This window comes from Pongo abelii, chromosome 19 (assembly GCF_028885655.2).
Source record: "Pongo abelii isolate AG06213 chromosome 19, NHGRI_mPonAbe1-v2.0_pri, whole genome shotgun sequence".
NCBI classification, from domain to species: domain Eukaryota; kingdom Metazoa; phylum Chordata; class Mammalia; order Primates; family Hominidae; genus Pongo; species Pongo abelii.
In genome coordinates this window covers 69,676,710-69,692,790 of record NC_072004.2, presented here as the reverse complement: position 1 = coordinate 69,692,790, position 16,081 = coordinate 69,676,710, and the positions used below count along the sequence as shown (strand labels likewise).

The window sequence follows — 16,081 nt, the reverse complement described above, 5'->3', positions numbered from 1 at the left end:
TAGCTGGTACTGCAGGCGTGAGCCACTGTGTCTGCCTGAGCAGATTTCACAACTTAAATGTTAGGCTGGGCATGGCAGTGCACGCCTGTAATCCAGCACTTTGGGAGGCCAAGGTGGGCAGATTACTTGAGGTCAAGAGTTCGAGACCAGCCTGGCCAACATGTTGAGATGTCATCTCTATAAAAATACAAAAATTAACCGGGCATGGTGGTATCCATCTGTCATTCTAGCTACTTGAGAGGCTGAGGCAGGAGAATCACTTGAACCTGGGAACTGGAGGTTGCAGTGAGCCAAGATTGCGCCACTGTTCTTTAGCCTGGGTGATGGAGTGAGACTCTGTCTCAAAACAAACAAACAAACGGAGGTTGTGGTAAGCCAAGATTGCGCCACTGTTCTTTAGCCTGGGTGATGGAGTGAGATTCTGTCTCAAAACAAACAAACAAACTAAACAAATAAATAAATAAATAAAAATATAAAAATTAGCCAGGTGTGGTGGCAGGTGCCTATAACCCCAGCTGCTCAGGAGGCTGAGGCAGGAGAATTGCTTGAACCTGGGAGGTGGAGGCTGCAGTGAGCCGAGATTGTGCTACTCCACTCCAGCCTGGTAGACAGAGCAAGATGCCATCTCAAAACAAACAAAAAGCCAACTTAATTGTTACGTGATAGTTAAGCCAGTATGCATCCCAGAACCATTAATATGTAATTTTTTGAGATTTTTCTACAGCTGGGTCTGGCAGCCTATTTTTGTAAATAAATTTTATTGGAACACTGCTGTTCACTTACATGTCTGTGGCAGATTTCTAGGTAATATTGCAGAGTAGGTGAACAGGAAACATGACCTACAAAGCCTAACATATTACTATATGGCCTTATAAGAAAAATTTGCGGCCGGGTGTGGGGGTCACCCCTGTAATCCTAGCACTTTGGGAGGCTGAGGCGGGTAAATCACGAGGTCAGGAGTTCAAGACCAGCCTGACCAAGATGGTGAAACCCCATCTCTACTAAAAATACAAAATAGCTGGGCGTGGTGGCGGGCTCATGTAATCCCAGCTACTTGGGAGGCTGAGGCAGAGAATTGCTTGAACCTGGGAGGCGGAAGTTGCGGTAAGCCAAGATCGTGCCACTGCACTCCAGCCTGGATAACAGAGCGAGACTCTGTCTCGAAAAAAAAAAAAAAAAAAAAAGAAAAATTTGCTGGCTGGGTGTGGTGGCTCACACCTATAATCCCAGCACTTTGGGAGGTGGGCGGATCGCCTGAGGTCAGGAGTTTGAGACCAGCCTGACTGACATGGAGAAACCCTGTCTCTACTGAAAATACAGAATTAGCTGGGCGTGATGGCGCATGGCTGTAATCCCAGCTACTGGAGAGGCTGAGGCAGGAGAATCACTTGAACCTGGGAAGTGGAGGTTGTGGTGAGCCGAGGTCGCGCCATTGCACTCCATCCTGGGCAACAAGAGCAAAACTCCGTCTTAAAAAAAAAAAAAAGAAAGAAAAAAAAATTTGCTGACATATGTTCTAGAGCAAAACATTTGCAAACTGAGGTTTATGAATATAAATTTATCTGGAAAATAAAAAGTGCTTTGCTTTAAAATAAACAAGATTTATAACAGAAACAGCACTTTTTATAATAGTGTAGGTTTGGGATGATCTAAGTCATTAAGGTTTAGTACTTGATGGGTCAAGAGATTTTTCTTTTTTTTTTTTGAGATGGAGTCTCGTACCTGGGCTGGAGTGCCATGGTGCGATCTCAGCTCACTGCAACCTCTGCTTCCCGGGTTCAAGCAGTTCTGCCTCAGCCTCCCAAGTAGTTGGGATTACAGGCGCCTGCCACCATGCCCAGCTAATTTTTTGTATTTTTTTTTTTTTTTAGTAGAGGTGGGGTTTTACTATGTTGGCCAGGATGGTCTCAAACTCCTGACCTTGTGATCCACCCGCCTCGGCCTCCCAAAGTGCTGGGATTACAGCGTGAGCCACTCCGACCGGCAGAGATTTTTCTAATGGTTCCTTAATTAAAATAAATTATGTATCCCTGTAATTACCATATGAAGCCCCCCCCCCCCCCCCCCGCTGAGGATGACATTTTCTTTTTTCCTTTGAAATGAAGTCTTGCCCTGTCACCAAGGCTGGAGTTCAATGGGACGATCTTGGCTCACTGCGATCTCTGCCTCCTGGGTTCAAGTGATTCTCCTGTCTCCCCTTCCTGAGTAGCTGGGATTACAGCTGTGCACCACCACCACGGCTGGCTAATTTTTTGTATTTTTAGTAGAGACAGGGTTTCACCCCGCTGGCCAGGCTGGTCTCAAACTCCTGACCCGAAGTGATCCACCCTCCTTGGCCTTCCAAAGTGCTGGGATTGCAGGAGTGAGCCACCGCGCCCGACCTAAGGAGGCATTTTCTTTTTTTGAGATGGAGTCTCGTTCTGTTGCCAAGCTGGAGTGCAGTGGTATGATCTCAGCTCAATGCAACCTCCGCCTCCCTGGTTCAAGCAATTCTCCTGCCTCAACCTCCTGAGTAGCTGGGATTACAGGCACGCGCCACCACGCCCAGCTAATTTTTGTATTTTTAGTAGACACGGGGTTTCACTGTGTTGGCCAGGATGGTGTCGATCTCCTGACCTCATGTTCCGTCCGCCTTGGCCTCCCAAAGTGCTGGGATTACAGGCGTGAGCCACTGCGTCCGGCCCCTAAGGAGGCATTTTCTTACTGAGTTCCATTATTACCAATTTTCTTTTAGTTAAGTTTGAAATTCAATTATTTGGACTCTTGTTTATAGTTTGCTTTTGTTGTGTGATTCATAAGAGGTTGACAATTTTATGTTGGGTTAGATTTTTAGAACGTATTTACCCAAAGCTCTGGTATTTGATAGAACTATTTTTGTCTTACAGATTATTTGCCCTACCTGAAAACTGCTTACTGCAAAACTCTGATGTTTTATCTAAATCTCAGGTCTCATTCAGCAGCTTTTGTAATGTTAACTTTTTTTTCTTCTTTATTTTGCAGATGTATGTCCATCCCTGTGACGATGAGGGCTATTCGGAGGAAAGCTGAAACCATTCAAGCCGACACCCCAGCACTGTCCCTCATTGCAGAGACAGTTGAAGACATGGTGAAAAAGAACCTGCCCCCGGCTAGCAGCCCAGGGTATGGCATGACCACAGGCAGCAACCCAATGAGTGGTACCACTACACCAACCAACACCTTTCCGGGGGGTCCCATTACCACCTTGTTTAATATGAGCATGAGCATCAAAGATCGGCATGAGTCGGTGGGCCATGGGGAGGACTTCAGCAAGGTGTCTCAGAACCCAATTCTTACCAGTTTGTTGCAAATCACAGGGAACGGGGGGTCTACCATTGGCTCGAGTCCGACCCCTCCTCATCACACGCCGCCACCTGTCTCTTCGATGGCCGGCAACACCAAGAACCACCCGATGCTCATGAACCTTCTTAAAGATAATCCTGCCCAGGATTTCTCAACCCTTTATGGAAGCAGCCCTTTAGAAAGGCAGAACTCCTCTTCCGGCTCACCCCGCATGGAAATATGCTCGGGGAGCAACAAGACCAAGAAAAAGAAGTCATCAAGATTACCACCTGAGAAACCAAAGCACCAGACTGAAGATGACTTTCAGAGGGAGCTATTTTCAATGGATGTTGACTCACAGAACCCTATCTTTGATGTCAACATGACAGCTGACACGCTGGATACACCACACATCACTCCAGCTCCAAGCCAGTGTAGCACTCCCCCAACAACTTACCCACAACCAGTACCTCACCCCCAACCCAGTATTCAAAGGATGGTCCGACTATCCAGTTCAGACAGCATTGGCCCAGATGTAACTGACATCCTTTCAGACATTGCAGAAGAAGCTTCTAAACTTCCCAGCACTAGTGATGATTGCCCAGCCATTGGCACCCCTCTTCGAGATTCTTCAAGCTCTGGGCATTCTCAGAGTACCCTCTTTGACTCTGATGTCTTTCAAACTAACAATAATGAAAATCCATACACTGATCCGGCTGATCTTATTGCAGATGCTGCTGGAAGCCCCAGTAGTGACTCTCCTACCAATCATTTTTTTCATGATGGAGTAGATTTCAATCCTGATTTATTGAACAGCCAGAGCCAAAGTGGTTTTGGAGAAGAATATTTTGATGAAAGCAGCCAAAGTGGGGATAATGATGATTTCAAAGGATTTGCATCTCAGGCACTAAATACTTTGGGGGTGCCAATGCTTGGAGGTGATAATGGGGAGACCAAGTTTAAGGGCAATAACCAAGCTGACACAGTTGATTTCAGTATTATATCAGTAGCCGGCAAAGCTTTAGCTCCTGCAGATCTTATGGAGCATCACAGTGGTAGTCAGGGTTCTTTACTGACCACTGGGGACTTAGGGAAAGAAAAGACTCAAAAGAGGGTAAAGGAAGGCAATGGCACCAGTAATAGTACTCTCTCGGGGCCAGGATTAGACAGCAAACCAGGGAAGCGCAGTCGGACCCCTTCTAATGATGGGAAAAGCAAAGATAAGCCTCCAAAGCGGAAGAAGGCAGACACTGAGGGAAAGTCTCCATCTCATAGTTCTTCTAACCGACCTTTTACCCCACCTACAAGTACAGGTGGATCTAAATCTCCAGGCAGTTCAGGAAGATCTCAGACTCCCCCAGGTGTTGCCACACCACCCATTCCCAAAATCACTATTCAGATTCCTAAGGGAACAGTGATGGTGGGCAAGCCTTCCTCTCACAGTCAGTATACCAGCAGTGGTTCTGTGTCTTCCTCAGGCAGCAAAAGCCACCATAGCCATTCTTCTTCCTCTTCCTCATCTTCTGCTTCCACCTCAGGGAAGATGAAAAGCAGTAAATCAGAAGGCTCATCAAGTTCCAAGTTAAGTAGCAGTATGTATTCCAGCCAGGGGTCTTCTGGATCTAGTCAGTCCAAAAATTCATCCCAGTCTGGGGGGAAGCCAGGCTCCTCACCCATAACCAAGCATGGACTGAGCAGTGGCTCTAGCAGCACCAAGATGAAACCTCAAGGAAAGCCATCATCACTTATGAATCCTTCTTTAAGTAAACCAAACATATCCCCTTCTCATTCAAGGCCACCTGGAGGCTCTGACAAGCTTGCTTCTCCAATGAAACCTGTTCCTGGAACTCCTCCATCTTCTAAAGCCAAGTCCCCTATCAGTTCAGGTTCTGGTGGTTCTCATATGTCTGGAACTAGTTCAAGCTCTGGCATGAAGTCATCTTCAGGGTTAGGATCCTCAGGCTCGTTGTCCCAGAAAACTCCCCCATCATCTAATTCCTGTACGGCATCTTCCTCCTCCTTTTCCTCAAGTGGCTCTTCCATGTCATCCTCTCAGAACCAGCATGGGAGTTCTAAAGGAAAATCTCCCAGCAGAAACAAGAAGCCGTCCTTGACAGCTGTCATAGATAAACTGAAGCATGGGGTTGTCACCAGTGGCCCTGGGGGTGAAGACCCACTGGACGGCCAGATGGGGGTGAGCACAAATTCTTCCAGCCATCCTATGTCCTCCAAACATAACATGTCAGGAGGAGAGTTTCAGGGCAAGCGTGAGAAAAGTGATAAAGACAAATCAAAGGTTTCCACCTCCGGGAGTTCAGTGGATTCTTCTAAGAAGACTTCAGAGTCAAAAAATGTGGGGAGCACAGGTGTGGCAAAAATTATCATCAGTAAGCATGATGGAGGTTCCCCTAGCATTAAAGCCAAAGTGACTTTGCAGAAACCTGGGGAAAGTAGTGGAGAAGGGCTTAGGCCTCAGATGGCTTCTTCTAAAAACTATGGCTCTCCACTCATCAGTGGTTCCACTCCAAAGCATGAGCGTGGCTCTCCCAGTCATAGTAAGTCACCAGCATATACCCCCCAGAATCTGGACAGTGAAAGTGAGTCAGGCTCCTCCATAGCAGAGAAATCTTATCAGAATAGTCCCAGCTCAGATGATGGTATCCGACCACTTCCAGAATACAGCACAGAGAAACATAAGAAGCACAAAAAGGAAAAGAAGAAAGTAAAAGACAAAGATAGGGACCGAGACCGGGACAAAGACCGAGACAAGAAAAAATCTCATAGCATCAAGCCAGAGAGTTGGTCCAAATCACCCATCTCTTCAGACCAGTCTTTGTCTATGACAAGTAACACAATCTTATCTGCAGACAGACCCTCAAGGCTCAGCCCAGACTTTATGATTGGGGAGGAAGATGATGATCTTATGGATGTGGCCCTGATTGGGAATTAGGAACCTTATTTCCTAAAAGAAACAGGGCCAGAGGAAAAAAAAACTATTGATAAGTTTATAGGCAAACCACCATAAGGGGTGAGTCAGACAGGTGTGATTTGGTTAAGAATCCTAAATGGCATGGCTTTGACATCGAGCTGGGTGAATTAGAAAGGCATATCTAGACCCTATTAAAGAAACCACAGGGTTTGATTCTGGTTACCAAGAAGTCGTCTTTGTTCCTGTGCCAGAAAGAAAGTTAAAATACTTGCTTAAGAAAGGGAGGGGGGTGGGGGGGGTGTAGGGAGAGGGAAGGGAGGGAAACAGTTTTGTGGGAAATATTCATATATATTTTCTTCTCCCTTTTTCCATTTTTAGGCCATGTTTTAAACTCATTTTAGTGCATGTGTATGAAGGGCTGGGCAGAAAATGAAAAAGCAATACATTCCTTGATGCATTTGCATGAAGGTTGTTCAACTTTGGGGTAGTTGTCCATTTGAGTCATGGGCAAATGAAGGACTTTGGTCATTTTGGACACTTAAGTAATGTTTGGTGTCTGTTTCTTAGGAGTGACTGGGGGAGGGAAGATTATTTTAGCTATTTATTTGTAATATTTTAACCCTTTATCTGTTTGTTTTTATACAGTGTTTCGTTCTAAATCTATGAGGTTTAGGGTTCAAAATGATGGGAGGCCGAAGAGCAAGGCTTATATGGTGGTAGGGAGCTTATAGCTTGTGCTAATACTGTAGCATCAAGCCCAAGCAAATTAGTCAGAGCCCGCCTTTAGAGTTAAATATAATAGAAAAACCGAAATGATATTTTTATTTTAGGAGGGTTTAAATAGGGTTCAGAGATCATAGGAATATTAGGAGTTACCTCTCTGTGGAGGTATTGACTTGTAATCTCATTTTCCTTTCAAAAAAAAAAAAAAAAAAGCTAAGGTGGCTTGTTGGGATGTAAACATGTTTTCAGATGCAGTAAGGTTTAGTGTAGGACAGCCTTCCTGACCCGGTGGCATGAAAACCATTACAGAATTAATAGTTCTCCTGCTTCCACAATGTGCCAAAAGTCTGCATCCCAGCATTTTGTTTGCAGGAGAACTGATGCCATTCCTAAGAGCTGGACTCATTGTTTCTCTTCATCCAAGGAGAAGGAGTCCAAACTTTAATCACTCCACTGTATGCTCCCTGACATAAAACAGTAAAAAATCCGCAGCCATAGTTCACTTAAAACAATTTCAAGCTCACTTTTGAAGTAATGGGGGCCTGGAATGCTAGGTGAGCATGAAGATAAACCCTTGCTACTATGTAGCAACCCAATTGGACCTTTTTGGAGAAATAGGTCTGAGTCTGGATTCTGGGGGACATCAATAAGAGCCCTTCACATAAAAATATAGAAATCCAGGAGACTGTTTTGAGTGCAACAGAAGTTCTCAGTATTTGGAGGGTCCTCTCAAAAATTCTGCGGCCTTACTTTGATATTGACACCTGCACTGTGCCATTCCTGATTATTCCATTCAGGATCTGTATCAGCGGGATGGGGCATGGTCCCCAGCAAAACTCTTCTGGGTTAAAAAAAAAAAAAGCCAGGTGATTCCTTTGTGTGTTATGTCATAAGTGGAGTGACTTCATCATATATGGAAGAAGATTTCTATATTCAGCTTTTTCTGCAGGTTGGAGTCAGCATAGAGTTGGAAAATCAGCTTTGGCTTTCTTTCCTGTCTCATTTCCTCTAGTGTTCTCCTTTTTATGGTCATCAGCTCTCAACAACTCTGCCACTTTTGTGTCCCAAGGTAATAAGATGTAGGAAACAAAACACTGTAAAGTGGAGCAAGAAAAGTTATCAGTTAACCACATCAGAGTCAGATGTCTTGGGTGACACTAAGGAGGATATGGGCAGGTGATACCAGAGTGCTTTATCTTGTGATGTTGATACAGTAGCAGCCTCTCAGACATTCAGCCAGGTTGGATTTCTCATGAGTTTGTCACCTAGTTTTGAATCCTATCCCATTGGTTTCTGCAGGAAAAAAAAAAAAAAAAAAATTTTTATGTGGTTTTTAAAATTTGTTCTGAGTGGGGAGAATCTTAGGGGGAATGTACTGAATAGTATCAGGGGCTCAGCTCCCCCAAGCAGGGCCAACAAATACCAAAATGAGTAAACTGGGAAGCTTTTCTCTCTTTCTGTCTTCATCCCAGATCAAAGAATCCCGAGTTAGGATCTGGATGAAGGATAAGCCCCTGAATTGTCGATGGGCTCACCCCCACACTGACCCAGCATCTGAACTTGCTTAACAGGGAGCCGGGGCTAAACTGCTTCACCCTGCCTGAGAACCAGGGAGCACTGCATTTCTCCACAGGGTGGAGGAGAAGAGGCAGAATAAACCAAGCCTGGGACACCTCCCTCCTGTCTAGGTGTACTCATTCTTCTGTTTCAAAAGAAGGCAAGCACATGAAGTCAACTTCTACCTATCTTCTGCTGCTGGTGTCTTATGTATTCTCAGTTTGACCTGATTCCTCTTCTGTCTTTTGACTTAACATTAGGGGTTCTTGGTCATAACCTGCTCTGATGTACATAAAGATTTCAGGTTCAATATCAATGTGTCTTAAAACAGAAGTATTTTAGCGGGTGGGGGGTGGGGTGGTGGGGACAAACAACGCAGGATATAATTGCCAAAACCAGGCTTGAGGTTGGTGACTCTTGAAAGATTTTCCTTCTTCAGGCCTAGATCAGAAAATTAAGTGCAGCAATATCATGAATTCTCAGAAGCCCGTTCAGGGAGCCAGTGAGTCATACAGTATCCACAGTTGAGTCACTTAAAGATGTCAGTATAGGAAACATTACTCACAATCCTTGGGCAATCTCATTTTTTTTTCCTTCTCCCCTCCCTCCCCTGCCCCCCATACATTTCTATCCTTGAGTTAGTTTTGGAGGGGCAGGAAGTACTTAACATCTCAGAAGCTAGATTGGGAAATATGCTCAGCCATAAGAACTGAGCTTTAAATTTTGAGTTTAAAAATGTACATCAGGAGCAGCTGGGGAGGGTCTTTTTTTAAAAAAAATCTTTCAAATTTGGTTTTCTGTGCATATGGCCGTTCTGTAAATACTTTGGGGTTTTTCATTTTTTTGAAAGTAGATGAAATCTGTTGTGGGATTTTTTTCCCGAAACATTACAAAATAACCTGTTTATTTACATGCAAATAAACTTCTTTGATAAAAAGTAATTTGCCTGTGTGTAATAAAATTTTAGCCTTTGAATACTTTTTTCATTTGTTCAAAACTCCAGTCAATTTTAAAGAGTCAGTCAAAAGTAAATGTCTTCCCTGAGTACTACTTGAAATGGGTCCACTGGTAACTGACGGACCTGTGAAACTTGTCTTCATTCTATTACTCTGTAGGCCAGTTTTTCTACCCTTTGCCATTTTTTTTTTTTTTTTCGAGATAGAGTCTTGCTCTGTCGCCCAGGCTGGAGTGCAGTGGCGCAATCTTGGCTCACTACAACCTCCGCCTCCCGGGTTCAAGCGATTCTTCTGCCTCAGCCTCCCGAGTAGCTGGGATTACAGGCGCCCACCACCACGCCCAGCTTATTTTTGTATTTTCAGCAGAGACGGGGTTTCACCATGTTGGCCAGGATGGTCTCAATCTCCTGACCTTGTGATGCGCCTGCCTTGGCCTCCCAAAGTGCTGGGATTACAGGCGTGAGCCACCGCGCCCGGCCATCCCTTTGCCATTGTTACCAAATGCATCAGTTTTTGCTGGGAGAAAACAGCTCTTAGATGAGACAGAATGAAAAGGCTTTTTTATTCCACTGGCTGAAGTCAAGCAAAAACATTAAAAGTACCTGGGACAGGAGGAGAAGACAGACCTGGGTTTGTGGGCCTGAGAATGAGTTTTCTGAAGCTAGGTCCCTGGTTTTACGAAGCCCCCTCTAGGATTAAAAAAAGCGGGGGGGGCGGGGGCGCCGGTCGTGGTGGCTCACATGAGGCCTGTAATCTCAGCACTTTGGGAGGAGGCTGGAGGATCACTTGGGCCCAGGAATTGCAGACTAGTCTGGGCAACATAGGGAGACCCCGTCTCTACAAAAGAAAAAAAGATCCCAGCACTCTGGGAGGCTGAGGCGGGCGGATCACTTGTAGTCCGGTGTTCCTGACCAGCCTGGCCAACATGGCGAAACCTCGCCTCTACTTAGCCAGGTGCGGTGCGGCGCGCCTGTAATCCCAGCTACTTGGGAGGCTTGAACCCGGGAGGCGGAGGTTGCAGTGAGCCGAGATCGTGCCACTGCACTCCAGCCTAAGCGACCGAGTTGAACCTTTGTCTCAAAAAAAAAAAAAAAAAAGTTTGTACAGTGCTTTAAAGAGTTGGGTAATATGCCCTCCAGCTAAAATATACCTATTCTTAAAGATCTGCAGCACTTGTTGCTCTTGTTAATTTCTTAGACGCATAACAAGTCAGTCGCTAAAACCACTAATTAAAAGGGGTGTGAGAAAAATCAATTCATAACTGCTTTGGAAGCATACAATTAGCAGTGCTGCTGCTCCTGCCAGGACTGCTGGAATTTATTATACAGTTTCTAATAGTTCACGCTTAGGACATGATTTTGTAGTTTGTTGCTCATAGAAGGGGCAACAAAACTACAAAATCCTGTGTTATTCCTTCGTGGAAATTCGGTCATAAATTCTGAGACTTTGAAGGCCAGAGTTGTTAAAACGTAATATAATATGATACAGATCAGCGTCTATACAAGGAGCCCGGGAGTCTGATGAAGTGTTTCCATCGGGAAAACGCCCCCGCCTACTCGCTCACACACGCTTGTTTCTCCCGCCAAAGTGACGTCAGGCCGAAGCTCTCACCAAACAGCACCCTGATTGGCGGACAGGCAGGCGCTGCAGCCCATTGGGCGCCGGCGGCGGCCGAGCAGGGAAAACCAAAGGCCCTTCGGTCTCGCCCGCCCCACCCCCAGGGACGCGCGCCCCTACCCCGGCCAAAGGAAGGGTTGTCCGGCTCGAGCCCTGCACCCCCGACCCCCGGCCTTAGGTGCAGCTCCGCAGCCATCCCCGGACCAGGGCGGGCACTTGGCCTGTTGCTCAGCGCAACCACCCTCGCCCTCCCGAGCCATGCACCGGGAGACAAGCGTCCGGCACCGGCCCCCCAGGCCTCCCTGCAGCACCCCGTAATGTAATACACTGGGGCGGGGGAGGCGGCGGCGGCGGCAACCGCGGAGGCGGCGGCGGCAGCCGCACTGCCCCAATCTAGACACATCCAGAAGAGGAGGAAAATGGCTCCGAGCAGGGACCGCCTGCTGCACTTTGGGTTCAAGGCGACAGTGAGTGACAGGGGAAGGGAGCTGGGTGGCCGGGAAGGATGTGGGTGCCTTACAGGCTCCTGGGGAACAAGTGACGAGGGGCGAGGGGCGCGGGCAGAGGCTGAGGTTCTGTGCAGGCGGGTGCGTGCCTGTTTGCCCGCGGAGGGAGGAGAGGGGGACACGGGGCAGAAGAGGGGCCCCCGCGCAGCGTGCGGTCTTGCTCTACTCTCCCTCGCCGGTCCGCGAGCACGCGCGCACTCGCACCCGCCCCACAGACCCCCTTTTCCACACGCACAGGCACTTCCCTGCCTCGCCTTCTCCCGATGGGCTCGTCTGTCTCGGAGGCGCGGGGGGTCGTGCCACCGCCGCGCTCCGGCTGCTCCCGGGAGCGCCGTCAGGGCCGGCCCCGTGTGGGGGAGGGGTGGTCTCGCGGCGCCGCCGCCACGGCCGCGCTCCTCCCCCTCCCGCCCCTCCCCCTCCCGGGCGCTCCGAGGCCCGGGCGGCTCTGTCCAATGAGCAGCGGCGTTGCTGGCAGGTGGGGAGTGTTTTTGTTTTGGGTTGAAGTTGAGGCTGAGGAGAGAGCCTAGCTAGAGACGAGCAGTCGTTGCGGCCGCCGGCGCCGCGGGAGGTGGTGGAGGCCTAGCCGGAGCCGAGAGGTCTCTTGTTCCCGTCCCACGGTCCCGGCGTCACCTCTCCGGCGCCCAGTCCCCGTCCCGGAACTCCCGGGCCTGTCCTGGGCCCCCAGTCTGTGCACTCCGCTCTCCGCAGCGCCCGGCCCGGGCCGCACCCGCCGGCCCCATGAGGAGGGACGTGAACGGAGTGACCAAGAGCAGGTTTGAGGTGTGAGCTTGGGGGGCTCGGGCGGCGTGAGGAGGGCGGGTCGCGCGCTCTCATCCCAAAACGTCCGCTCCGCACGGAGCCTTCTCCCTGGCGGGCGCCGTCACCCACCCACTGGCGGGGCTGCCAGACTCCGCTCCCCTTTCTTGCGACCCAAAAGCCCAGCGCAGCCCAGTGCCCCCAGTTCCCTCGCCGGTTCGCCCCCCGTCTGTTCCCACCAGCGGGCCCCGGCGGGGGATTAGCTCGGGCGCCCTAATTCCACCCTCCCCCAGGATCGCTCAGCTTTCCATTCTTTACACAACCCTTGGCTTGCCTCCTTCCACCCATCCATCACGGCTCCGGTCCACCAGAGCCTGCTGCTTTTCTCGCTGCTACCTTCATGACGCGTTTGTTGTCTGTTGAGGGAGGAAATTAGGGGATGGGTGCCATTTCTCCGAGTTTGAGACCTTGGTGAAACTAGGGAAGTGGAGACGGTAGTCTGGGATAGAGGCTACCACGGGTTTTCGGTGCTGTGTTTGGTTTGGGTATTGTTCTGATACTTCCTCTTCTTTCCCGTTTAGTCTGTATTTCTGTAGCTCATTGTTCCTTGGGAACCCTTGGATGTCTACATGCTTTGAGATTGGGACGAAAGTTCAGCAAATCCATTCCGGTCTGTCTTTGAGGAACTTTTTCTCCTCTAGCGAGGGAGGTTTACTGTCCTGGAATTGAGGAGTGGACGGTCTTGAAAGCGTCTTTAGAGAGTAGTCATCTTGTAGGGAAGAGATTCCTTTGGAAAGTGAAGTATTGTAACTACTGATGAATTACAATAGTATAACAATATACTGGAAGGTTCCTTGAGGGTCAAGAGAAAGAAACTTCTACAGGAAGAGTAAATGTCATCTGGTCTTTTCTGGCAGAGAACCAGGCTGACCTGGGATCACTCACAGCTCAGTGGACAATCTCACTCGGTGTTTTTCTTCATCTCCATTTGAGAGATGAAATTGTAAGACGGCGAGACAAAAGTTTAAGAAACTTCGACAACTAGGTTCAGGGAGTGAAAACTTTTAAGGGTTGTCAGTTTAATCTATTCTTTGATTTCTTATTATGCGAACTGGGAAATAATTTGAATTGATGCACGAAGATCAAGATAGGAAGTGTTTAGGGTGCAGTTTAAGTTCAGAGCTTCAGTGTTACTGTTGCACTTGAAGAGTGGAGAAAATCAGAGAATTGGCCTTCTTAGACTTTTAGTATTTAACTTGATCACTAGAAGAAAATATTATGGAATATGTTATTTGGTGTTTAATAGGACATTGGATGGCCCTAATGTACAGAGCCCCAATAAAGTTAATTTATGATGGTTTCGTATTCAGTAGTACTGTAAAAACCCAAAATGTCACTAAAATTACTGAATAGACGTTTAGCAGTTAACAGGAATCTTGAAAGGCAGTTCCAGATACTGAAGATTTGAGTCGGGGACAGTCTTTTGCCTGTGGAATTAGCTCTTTATCAGTTTGCTGTTCATTTTAGATTGAATAATTGTTGGAAAGTATTCTCTTGTATGTGCTTTAAAATTACATTGCTATTTTGTATTTTTGTAATTCTCTTATATTTTGATTTACAATCTCTGTAGGGGTGGCATACTATAATAAAATACTAAGAAAATTTGTTGCTTTATTAAGAGGTTTCTTTTTAACTTGTAGCTGATGTAGCTGGCAACTAAAGCTTTCTAAATATGATCTGAGAAGGTAAAAAAAAGAATAGGGGGGAAATCCTTCTTGGACGGTTTCATGATTAAATAAGTGTTTGTTTATAAACTAAAAGCTGTTCACTTAGTATGATGTGAAGTGTTCCATGCCAGAATACAGATGAGAATGGCTAGAAATTATATGTGTTAATAAAGTTCATTGAGTATTTCTTAAAACCATTTACCTCTTTATTGACCGAATTTACAAGGACTGAGACAATTAGTAATTGGCTTCTTAGGAAGTAGTAAATAAATTTATTGCTTATTTGTTGAAAATATTTTAAATACTTACTTTCAATCAATAAAAGATACATAAATAAAGCAGATCTAAACATTTACATCAAATGATATTTTAAATCCTCAAGATTACAGTCTGCTTCTTAAAGAACTGATAATTTTACAACTGTAAGCAGATAGCAGATCTCTCATTGAGAATTTTTGTGGATGCATGAAATCTTTATATCACATAATAGCTAATTTCAAATTGTGGCTATGTAAGGTTTATTTTTCTTGGAGAAGATAACTGAAGCTCTGTGATTTTTAGATAGTTGATTCATTGAAATCCTTTTATAGGTATACTTTTATATGTTGTAACTGGAGGCCACACACCTTAAATCTCCCACTCTGGGTTAGAGCTATAGAAAAAAAAAATGTTTAAGTTAAAACCAAGGGGCCGGGCGAGGCGGCTCATGCCTGTAATCCCAGCACTTTGGGAGGCCGAGGTGGGTGGATCACGATGTCAGGAGTTCAGGACCAGCCTGACCAACCTGGTGAAACCCGGTCTCTACTAAAAATACAAAAATTAGCTGGGCGTCGTAGTGGGCACCTGTAATTCCAGCTCCTCAGGAGGCTGAGGCAGGAGAATCGCTTGAACCCAGGAGGTGGAGGTTGTAGTGAGCCGAGATTGTGCCATTTTACTCCAGCCTGGGTGACAGAGCGAGAGACTCCGTCTCCAAAAAAAAAAAAAAAAACAACAACGAGGGAGAGTACCTGTTACTAGATGTGTAGCATCCTGTAGAATAGCCAAAGTAGATTACTACTGAATAAAGAGTCTCTATTTAAGAGATCGAGAGATGTGAAAATCCATGTTTTCCTTGCTGTGTCACCTTGGCATTAAATGTATACAGTAATAACCCTTGTAGGTTAACATAGTATGTGCTGAATTGTGTTAATCAATTAAAACTTACCATTCAGATATTTTTATTATGTTATTTATAGTAAACTTTGCAGCAAATTTTAGTAATTTTCTTTCAAATTTAATGATGGTTATTGAATACTTCCTGCATGGCAGACACTGAGCCAGATGTTTTACCTCAGTTACCTCTAGTTTTTTGTTGTTGTTGTTGTTTTGTTGCTTTTTTCTTTTTTTTTTTCTTTGAGATGAAGTCTCGCCCTTGTCTCCAGGCTGGAGTGCAATGGTGCAATCTCTGCTCCCTGCAACCTCCACCTCCCAGGTTTAAGCGATTCTACTGCCTCAGCCTCCCGAGTAGCTGGGATTACAGGCGCCTGCCACGATGCCTGGCTGATTTTTGTATTTTTAGTAGAGACGGGGTTTCACCATGTTGGCCAGGCTGGTCACGAACTCCTGACCTCGTGATCCACCCCTCCACCCCCCTCCTCGGCCTCCCAAAGTGCTGGGATTACAGGCGTGAGCCACCGCACCCGGCTAGTTACCTCTAGTTTTACGATTCTGTTTTACACTTGAGGAAAGTGGAGGCCTGAGAGGTTAAGTAAAGTGTTCAAATTGCACACCTAGTAAGTGGGGGAGCCAGGATTCCAATCTGCATTTTTTTTTTTACTCCACTGTCATCCTGCTTTGTTTTTAGCATAACTAGCAAAAAGTCTATAAAATTTGTGGAAAAGAGCTTTTCCAAAGTTCATCCATTATATTTTATTTTGTATTTGCTACTCCTGGGCTCAAGTGATCTTTTTGCCGGCCTCCCAAAATGTTGGAATTACAGGTGTGATTACCACACCTGGCCGCCTTCATTTT

The 16,081-nt window shown here is 46.5% G+C and overlaps 2 protein-coding genes across 8 annotated transcripts in view; both read left to right on the top strand.

Moving 5' to 3' along the window:
* MED1 (mediator complex subunit 1) overlaps positions 1-9,450 on the top strand; it is a 47,008-nt gene extending 37,558 nt beyond the window's left edge. For all 4 annotated transcript variants that reach the window (XM_024235074.3, XM_054546362.2, XM_054546363.2 and 1 more), the window contains one exon: positions 3,001-9,450. In XM_024235074.3, the coding sequence (XP_024090842.2) occupies positions 3,001-6,250 (3,250 nt within the window). In that variant the 3' untranslated portion in view covers positions 6,251-9,450. The remainder of the gene's footprint in view (positions 1-3,000) is intronic.
* A 1,666-nt stretch (positions 9,451-11,116) lies between these two features.
* The window catches only part of FBXL20 (F-box and leucine rich repeat protein 20), a 138,558-nt gene continuing 133,593 nt past the window's right edge, over positions 11,117-16,081 (top strand). The window contains exon 1 of one of the 4 annotated variants that reach the window (XM_024235075.3): positions 11,117-11,549. In XM_024235075.3, coding sequence (XP_024090843.1) covers positions 11,502-11,549 — 48 coding nt within the window. In that variant the 5' untranslated portion in view covers positions 11,117-11,501. Of the gene's footprint in view, positions 11,550-11,981; positions 12,369-16,081 lie in introns of those variants that run through there. The other 3 variants (XM_024235078.3, XM_024235079.3, XM_024235076.3) reach the window with 3 other exon arrangements.